We start from the raw sequence: 9,742 nt of genomic DNA, 5'->3' as shown, positions 1-9,742 counted from the left end.
ACTGAGCATGCTCAGTACACCCAAAGCAGCAAAACGGGAGCGGGAGCATTTTGTGGGGCTACACCGGCCATGGGGAAGCTCCTTCCCTCTGAACACTCAGCCCGGCTGGGGGCACGCCCCGGCCCGCGGGTGTGGGGACGCCGGCTCGGGGGGGCAGACTGGGGCCGCTCGGGCTCTCACGCCTGGGCAGCGGGGTGGGAGCCGCACCTCCAAAGCCCCCTGTCTACACAGCTATTTGCAGCGGGCGGGGGGCTCTGCCAGCCTGCCTGCATCTGTTGACTGCTGACTGGGTGGAGGCAGTGCCCTCCCTTGGTGTCGCTGCCTGGCTAGGGTGACCAGATAGCAAGTGTACAAAACCGAGACAGGGCGTGGGGGGTAATAGGGGCCTATATGTGAAAAAGCCCCCAAAATCTGGACTGTCCCTATAAAATCAGGACTTCTGATCACCCTACGCTGCCAGGCAGGGTGGGGGGGGGAGGGGATCCGATCATGAATTTTCTTGTGACTCCCCCCACCCCCAATGTGTGTCTGTGTCAGACAGAAGGAGGGGTATAGCTGAGGCTGAGTTTATTTCCCTGCTCTCCCTCCCCTGTGTTGCTTCCATCAATAGGGAGCGGGTGTGTTTTCGTCTGCACCCTACTGGTTGCCTGCCAGAAAGGGGCAGAAAACAGGCTGGCATGCAAATTGTTGAATGAATGCTGAAGAGCAAATGCACCTCAGCATAGCTGTGTGCAGTGCGTGTGCCCAGCCCTGACGTTCAACACCTTCCCAGGAAGGAGTGGATTCGTTTCGTTTCATCTGTCTCCAATCTGCCCATCACCAAGGCATTATCACCTCATATTTTTAATCATGTCTTAAATATCTCTGTAGCACCATCCGCTGTAGAATCTCTGTAGCTCCAATTGCTGTAGGAGGTGCTCGGAGTTGCATTATTACTCTTTGATAAATTATTTATCTTGGTCCCTAGATTTGAGATCATTGTGTGGCTTCTCAAAGCTCATAGGAATTTCACAAATCATTGGCTTATTTTCTCATTAAACCTGTGCACTGGTTCACTAGTGCCATCTGTTAACCACCCCCTTTGGCAGAGGACTGGTTGTTTTGTGAAAAGGATTTCACATTACTCAGGCAAAAAAATGTTAAGGGGCCATTGATTCTTGGGATGTGTTAATTTTTGAGTACCCAGCTTGAGATATTTTAGGTCTGATCTGCAGAAGAACTGAGCATTCATAACCCAGTTGACGTCTAAGGAAGATGCATGCACTCAGCGCCTCTGCAGATCAAGCCCTTTCTAAAGTTGAGCATCAGAAATGTGAGGTATAGAAAACTAAATGGCCCCTTTTGAAAATGTTGACTTGAGCCTTTTCTATTGCTCATATGAGAGTTCAGAGCTACTGTACAGTATGTTCCAGTGTGTTTTGAATGCTAAAGTTATATCCAATAATATTTTGTTTTTCTGGGTGTATAAAGCTGGTGCAAATGGTGCCACAGCAGGGACATGAGGCTAGAACTAAAACCTGTGTGCTGTTCTGACTTGCATCCCATGCAATCCCAGTGACTTCAGTAGGACTGAACAGTATAGAATTTGGGTTTTTAAATCTATCTAAGAGTGTGTCTGTCCTTCTTGTGTTTTGCAGGAACATTTTGATGGGGTACTGGATGAGGGTACGGTGGCTGAGGCCCTGTACAAACTGGGGCGTTCAGCCCCTGGCGCCAAGTTTGTTTACCTTAATCTGTCGCTTTCAGTGAGTACAACCAAAGAACAAACATCTTTCAGCAGAGCCATCGTTGTGATCACTGATGTGGTTCTCTGCTCACAAGTAGGGTGACCAGACAACAAGTGTGAAAAATCGGGACAGGGGTGGGGGTAATAGGAGCCTATATAAGAAAAAGAGCCAAAAATCGTGTCTGTCACTATAAAATCGGGACATCTGGTCACCCAACTCCCAAGGGTCACCCTAAGCTGAGTTTCACTCTTAACAGGCGATGGCCTGCGTGGCAAGATATGTCCTCTTTTTCAGGAGGCAGGCGTAATCTTTTCACCTTCTGTAGTTGTCACTTCTGTGCCTTATGTGGGGACCTTTGAAAGGCTGTGACTTCACTCCTGGATCAGTCCCTCTTTGTTTTCTACTAGGAACAGCTGTAGCTGTAGGTGTCAGGGATTCCTCTTTACTCTGTCTCCAGGGCAACTTCCTACAGAACTCTTGTTCTGCTCAGTCAGAGCAGAAGAGGAGGGGGAGGTGATAATCCCCTTGGAATACAGCCTGTAACATCACTCTGGTGGGAGGCAACTGCTGTTGTCCAAGGAGATTAGCAGAGCTGAACCCAGTTAAAGATGACTCGCCACAGATTCCTCTTATATGCAGCCTGATTTTGTGGCATTCCCTCTGGATGCAGCCATCTCTCATGACTGCATTTTTTTTTTCTGCTTTGACTTTTTTCCCCATTTGTGTCTGGTTTGGGCATGAATAGACCTTGTTTTATGTAATCATATTCTGGTGGGCTCAGATCCCAGCGTCCACGGGAGGAAGCTGTGGATGTCTCATCGACACTTCCTTCTACCATGTCTCCTAAGAGAGCAGGGTGTGGTTACACAGCGAGTTATTAAAGCTTCTTTGCTTTTTATTTTCCCAGGGGCGTAATTTAAGTGACATTAGCATTCTTTCCAGATACATTCACCTAGAGAAGTTGGAGCTTTCATACAATAAAATTAATGGTATGTAGTAAGTACGCTAGTAAACTCTTGGCTTGTAAAATCATTTAAGATGAAAAATACAGTGTTCTGTGTAGCTTTAATATCATAAAACCCTGTCCACACATTAATAACATTGCTAATCCAACTCTGTAGAGTGATACAATAGCTGCATCTCCTTGAGAATGATTTACTGATGGTATTCATACAGCTGTACCAGCATATGCTAGGCAACATGAAAGTAAAGATTATTGTCCGGTTTATTATTTGGACATAAAGTACAAACAACCATGTTAGTGCAAGGTTAAGGTGGAGATCTTACAGCTATTCCAGTCTTGGGGCTTCTCTTCAGCAAAGATTTCCAGCTGAGGCTGAAGTGTACCAAATTGCATGCTGCTTTTATGATGATCACAATCAGGCCTCATGTCATTTTATTATGTGTTTGCACAGCACCTAGCACAATGGGGTCCTGGTCCACGATTATTAATAATAAAAATAAGTAAGGCTTGTGCGGTAACCTGCTGCATCATGTAGCCTCTGCCTTAGTACTTAGACATTGGGAGAGCTGGAGATCAGTACATTGCTGTGACTGTCACAACCTCACTGTGCCCATTTTAATTTTTTCCAAGTAGAGCACCAAGTAAATGCCTGAACTGAATAGGGGCCCTTCTCCAAAGAGATAATCACTCCTTTCTTGACCCCTTTAAGATTATGCCTTTTATGAAATAATTACTAAGATCTAAATTCGGGGGGGAATCGCTTGCTCTGCTATTATGCACATAACTCTTAAAATTGGCTTGAGTGATGCTGTGTGGAAGATAGATTGATTTGTGACTGATCTAAAGGTAAATTTTCACTCTTGTCTGAGACTAAAGAGCCTAAGTCACTTTTGGAAATGAGATTTAGGCTCATAAATCACTAAGGCTCTTTTGAAAATTTTATCTCTAGGTGGCAAAGTTAAATTAGGATGATAGCAAACTAAACCAATTTTAAAAAATAGAGATTTGATTTAGGAATTGGGCATTTATCTCTGTCTTGAATTGTTCACAAAGTATCTTTTGTGTAGGAAGAGGTGCTAATACATTGAATTACTGCGGGCCAAGCCTTGCTCTATGTCTTGCATGGTTTAAAATTGATTTTTGGTTGCTAGCGGGTGTAATTACCATATTACATTATGACTCCGTAATCTATGTATTCCCCAATGTATTATTTTACTTAATTTGGTGTTTTCCCTTTGTTATAGATCTGTCTTGTGTCAGTCATATGCCTTATTTACTGGAACTTGACGCTTCCAATAATGAACTGACTACCTACTTTGATTTCAAGCCACCTAAAAATCTCAAGGTAAGTTGTGAAAAATGTTCTTTGTCAGGTTTGAATTCAAAGAGGCCTTTTAAACATAATTTAGATTCTGTACTAGGCCAGGCAAAGAGATCAAACTTCCTTTGTCCCCTACACATGCATCTTATTCTGGTTGCCATTTAAAAAAAAATGCACCTCTCATTTGGTTTCACATTCCTGAACCCCAAACACTATGGGAATGGCATTTTACACAATTCATTGTACTGGTTAAGATTTTGCCAAATGAATCAAATCTTGAATGGAATCAATTCTCACTTTTCAGATTGACTGGTACCAATCAGTACTGTAAAAGATATATGTGACGTATAGCCATATACTGTCCACTTTCTCGGCTATTGTGTTGATATAGTCCACTATGGGTTACAAAGATCTGGATATTGTTTTGAAACACTACCACTATAGAATCCTCTGCTTTCCCTTACTGATCTCTAATCTTTATGCATCATTGCCAGGACCATTAATATTGTCTGTAGGAGGAACACAGGATAGTTAATGAAGCTTCCAAAATTTGAGTTATGTATCTAATAAAAAAACCCTTTTGTTATGTCTCACCACGTATTAATATTAATGACCCTTTTATTTTGTCTACAAACCCCACCACAAGCATAATGGAAAAGCCAGTTAGTTTCACAGGGCAGCTGAAAGTGCTGAAGAAAGGAAAGCAACCTCGTGTGTCCTTTTTCTCTTCAGGAGGTGGATTTTTCATACAATCAAATACCTGAAATGCGAGATCTGTCTGCATACCAGTCACTTACTAAACTCACATTGGACCGTATCCTTTGTGGAAACCACAACAGGAGAAGGTGGTTTGTTGTTGTTTTTGTGAAGGGCTGTTCATTCTGAATAGCTGTCCATCTTCACTGTGTAGCTTCACTCAACCATATGATTCTGCCTTGAAAAGCAAGGTGAAATAGTTTTTAATCTAATGATGAAACTGATTTGAACTTAGTAAAACATTAATATTTATAAAGGCGGGTTGGGTAGGAGTGTTTGTAAAGATCAAATTCTCTGTCAAGGGAAAACAAAAAACCTTCATGCCCTGAAAAGCTAAGAAAGCCGAGAGTCGTACTCCCTAGACATGACAAAGATGATAAACAAATGCTCGCTGCAGCACTGGGATGTGAAGTGTAATCTTTGGAGTTTACTTTAATTCCTTTGTGCTCAGATTCAGGATTTCCCTAAGCTATAAGTGAGAAGCCGGGAGGGGAAGACGGAGTGAATCTCTCCAAAGTTGCCTGTTCTGTACATTTCCTCTAAAGCTCAGATACTGGCCACAGTCAGGGCAGGATACTGGGCTAAATGGACCATTGGTATAACCCAGTCTGATTGTTCTTATGATACACACCTGTGAAAGAGAGAATTTAATGTTAATATGAATAATAAATATAATAATTACTTGAGCCTAGGAGCCTAGGTATTAATTTAGATGTAATATATGGGCTAAAGATGTTAACATAATCAAGTCACTGTCCAACATTAAACAGTGTTAAACAAGATCCGAAGTTTTGTATACAGAGACCTCAGTCTGCTTAGTACCATGGCAAACACACAATTAACAATCCTTTGAACTTTAGAAGGAAAAAGAGTTAACATATTTGAAATGTTAAATATGGCTTTCATTTTAATAATCCCTTATTCCTTTTCACTGGAGAGTTTTTAAAAGAAAAAAAACAACCTTGTTTGACAGTCTCTTAGGTAGATGATAATAACTGTCCATTTGAGGAAGAGAGAAGTTAGTTGAGACAGACTGGAGCTGTTGCTGCTGCTGCTGTTAAAGTCTGATCCTGTTTCATCCCCGGTGGCGTTTGGGATTCATCTGTAGCTAGCAAAGGTGGCGATGTCATCTGGGTCCCTCTCTCTGGCTAGGCCTGGTCAGGACATCTCTCAGGATTAGACGTAGAAGTTCCCGGGTCCCAGGAGATGGTGGGGGTGGCAGCCATGATGGTGAAGATTGGACCCGCAGCCAATTTTTCTCCCAAAGTCTCTTCCTTGAGGGACCCCAAAGGGGAGTGGTAGGGGAATAGCCCAGCCCCTCTTTATTTTGTCCACCAAGGTCTAGTTTCCAACACACCAATTTTGGTTCACTGATTTTTGGTTGCACACTTTTCTGGTTTACCAAGCATGATCTTAACATAAGGAGACTTTCTTTCCAACCTTTTCCCATTAACGTTTGTTGTTCTGGGTTATTGTGACGTTTTATAAGCTGTCATGTACTTGTTACAATTGAGCTCATAATTAGGGTAAATTTGTAGGCCCAATTATTACAACAAGCCTCACTCATGGACCAGGACCCCTTTGTGCTAGGTGCTGGACAAAAATCAGACAAAAAGACAGTCCCTGCCCCAAAGAGCTTACAATCCAAGTATAAGACAAGAGACAATGGATGGATACTGACAAGTGGGGGAGTACAAGGAGTACAAGGGAACAGACCGTGTTAATCACCATGATTTGAAGTAGTCTCAGCACACCGGATTTTGTAGGTGTCACAGCAAAGGAGAGTTAATGGGCAGGACGTTCCCTTTAGCATTAAAGGCGGTTCAGCATTTATGTAGATCTAATTTGATTGAAAATCAAGTTGGCGACAGGTGAGCTGCTTTAATTGAAAAAAACATTCTGCTGGGTAACCTCAAAAGTAGCTAAAATGGACTGATTTTCAGATTTCCACAGAATCTAGGAAAGTTAAGGCTATTAAATGTCAGTGTATAAGATCGTGCTCGTATGTGAGGTAAGACTACATGCAGTGCAAATTGTTCTCAAAAACACCTTTCAGTCTGTGAGCACCCCAGGTTGTGGGGTAGTAAACCCCATTCTGGTGGAGATCTGATAAGGATGTGTTAGATACTTATGTTTCTCCACTGTCTGCTTTTCCAAGGTGTTTGCTGTGCAGAGCTGCCCTTATTCCTCCTGAAGGCTCTCCTTCTCCTACACTTTTCTAAGGCATGGCCCACACTTAAAACTTGCATAGGCATTGCTGTGTTGGTCAGGGGTGTGACAAAAACTCCAGTATAGACACAGAAGACACTGTTCAGACAGAAGAGTGCTTCTGTCTGCTTAGCTAATGGGATTTGGAGAGGAGGTGTTCCTACATGGACTAAAAACCTCCTTCTTTTGGAGTATACTGCATTTACACTGGGGGGCTATACTACCATAGCCATGCCAGTAAGAGGTCTGTAGTGTAGACACAGTCTAAGCTAGTGCTCTATGTTGTTCTCTTGCATTCCCATGTAAGCTTATAAATGCTTACTAAGGCTTAGGAACCTCTTTTCTCCTGCCTTGTAAATTGCATCCTGAGTCTTTGTTCCAGGAGGAGGGGATTGCAGGCTGTATCATTTTGGTTCTTTGTCTTCCATATTCAAGTAACCCTATTACTGAAGGATGTTATTTCAGCATTCTTATTTCTCACAGGGGTGGTTAGCTCATTCGCAGGGTTTTCAGGTTACATTATTGACAAGTTTCACAAGGTGTACAGGTGACACAGTTCTTGTTGGAGAATGGCACCGAGACGCCATTCAAATTTCCTATTGCAAAGCAAAAATAATGTGACCAGTAAAAAAGGGTCAAGGGTTGTTATCACTGATCTGAATAGGAATTAGGATTTTTCATTTGCTTTGAATGCAGCAGTTCAGTATCTTTATTTGATTCATTCGATTTGTTGCCAGCAATAGGGGAAGAACAACTGTGCGTATGAGTGCATCAGGACCATTTGAAATTCAGAACGTGAATGCAGAGTTTAAAATGCAACATGGCACCATTCCTAACTTGTGTCAAGCAAAACTCACAGAAGACATGGCAGCCAAAACAAGCTGTTCTTATAGTCTACAAATGAAACAACATTTCTTAAATATCTTACAGTGGTGAAAGTGTTTGGGATGCATTTCTTAGCAGACAGTAACTAAGCATCTTTTACCATATTTCAATGAGCTGTGATGCAGATGGTAAGGTCATTACAAGTTTTCCTGACAGTTGCACACACAAACATACCTGACAGGATTATAAATTAATCTTCTTAGAGGAAATGGTCTAAAACAGAAAGGAATACAGTTTACTACGGCAGTAATACCTGAGCGCGCAGTTGTAGTGGGTCATTAAGATTCTAAAATCGGTTGTTAGTGCTGACTGATTTTCAGCATCTTATTTGTGTGATCACCTTCTATTATACATTTGTAACCTCTTGGACCCTAATAGGCTGGTGTTCTACTTAGTGGCAATCAATGATTGATTGGATCCACTGTGCCCAATGAAGTTTTGCCATAGACTTCAATAGGAAGAGGAGCAATCCTATTTTGTCATAAAGTCCCTGTCCAACTACCAAGTGTGGTACACTTAATCCTGCCTCAGCACAGGGGGATGGACTAGATGACCTCTTGAGGTCTCTTCCAGCCCTATATTCTATTGTGGTCTGAGTGCACTTTTCAAAACATGTCAAGCAGCGTAGCATAGGCCCTATAAAATGATAGATCCTACTAGGTAGGAATGTAGGCTAGAACATGGTCTTGGGGTTCAGTTACAGTTTGACACTGTCAGTGCAGATTGGGCCAAACCGTGTTAGGGTGTGTGTGGCAAAAACTGGCCAAACCCTGGTTGTTCAGCACAACACACAGTCAACCTATGGAACTTGTTGCCTGGGAATGTTGTGAAGGCCAAAAGTATAACTGGGTTCAAAAAAGAATGAGAGAAGATCATGGAGGATAGGTCCATCAACGGCTATTAGCCAAGATGATCAGGGATGCAACCCTATGCTCTGGGTGTCCCTAAACCTCTGACTGCCAGAAGCTGAGACTGGATCACAGGTGATGGATCACTCGATGAATTGCCCTGTTCTGTTCATTCCCTCTGAATCATCTGGCACCAGCCACTGTTGGAAGACAAGATACTGGGCTAGATGGGCCACTGGTCTGACCCAGTATGGATGTTCTTGTGTTCTTATAACAAGATTGTATTTTCTTTCATTACCCTTGTAGGATAAATGCAGCTCCTCTAATTGCATTTGATTAGAATTATTGGTATGGTTCTGGCAGGGAAAAAATAATCTGATCATTTGTCTACAGGCATCTAAGGTTTGAAATGTGGTTGGCTGTGTTACAAAAAAATGTCGCTGTCCCAGTTTTCGGACGGTGGTATCATTCTCTCATATACATTAAAATGAAATATTGTTGCCCCATGTGATTGATTGCATAAAGGCATCACTCTGCATCCTGCTTAATCTACTTCGGAGTTTTGTAGCTGGGTTTCTTATCTATATTCTCTTGTTTTTAAAGTGTCTGATTCCAATTTGGTCTTATATGATTGTCAAGGCTGCTTCCCCACTTTGAATTTTAGGGTACAAATGTGGGGGCCTGCATGAAAACTTCTAAGCTTAACTACCAGCTTTAGATCTGGTCCGCTGCCACCACTCCCAAATGCTAATTCCCTTCCCTGGGTAGCCTTGAGAGACTCTTCACCAATTCCCTGGTGAATACAGATCCAAACCCCTTGGATCTTAAAACAAGGAGAAATTAACCATCCCCCTCCTTTCTCCCACCAACTCCTGGTGGATCAAGATCCAACCCCCTTGGATCTTAAAAACAAGGAAAAATCAATCAGGTTCTTAAAAAGAAGGCTTTTAATTAAAGAAAATGTAAAAATCATCTCTGTAAAATCAGGATGGAAATAACTTTACAGGGTAATCAAACTTAAAGAGCCCAGAGG

At 42.3% G+C, this 9,742-nt stretch overlaps 1 protein-coding gene across 1 annotated transcript in view; it reads left to right on the top strand.

Annotated features, from left to right (window-relative positions):
• Window positions 1–1,637: 1,637 nt before the first annotated feature.
• The window catches only part of LRGUK (leucine rich repeats and guanylate kinase domain containing), a gene marked incomplete at its 5' end in the record, with an annotated part of 76,493 nt that continues 68,388 nt past the window's right edge, over window positions 1,638–9,742 (top strand). The window contains 4 exon segments of the mRNA XM_034764241.1: window positions 1,638–1,745; window positions 2,635–2,716; window positions 3,936–4,036; window positions 4,745–4,826. Coding sequence (XP_034620132.1) covers window positions 1,638–1,745; window positions 2,635–2,716; window positions 3,936–4,036; window positions 4,745–4,826 — 373 coding nt within the window.

This window comes from Trachemys scripta, chromosome 1 (assembly GCF_013100865.1).
Source record: "Trachemys scripta elegans isolate TJP31775 chromosome 1, CAS_Tse_1.0, whole genome shotgun sequence".
Taxonomy (NCBI): domain Eukaryota; kingdom Metazoa; phylum Chordata; order Testudines; family Emydidae; genus Trachemys; species Trachemys scripta.
Note: the sequence above shows the minus strand (reverse complement) of the source record. Positions and strands in the feature narration are given on the sequence as shown.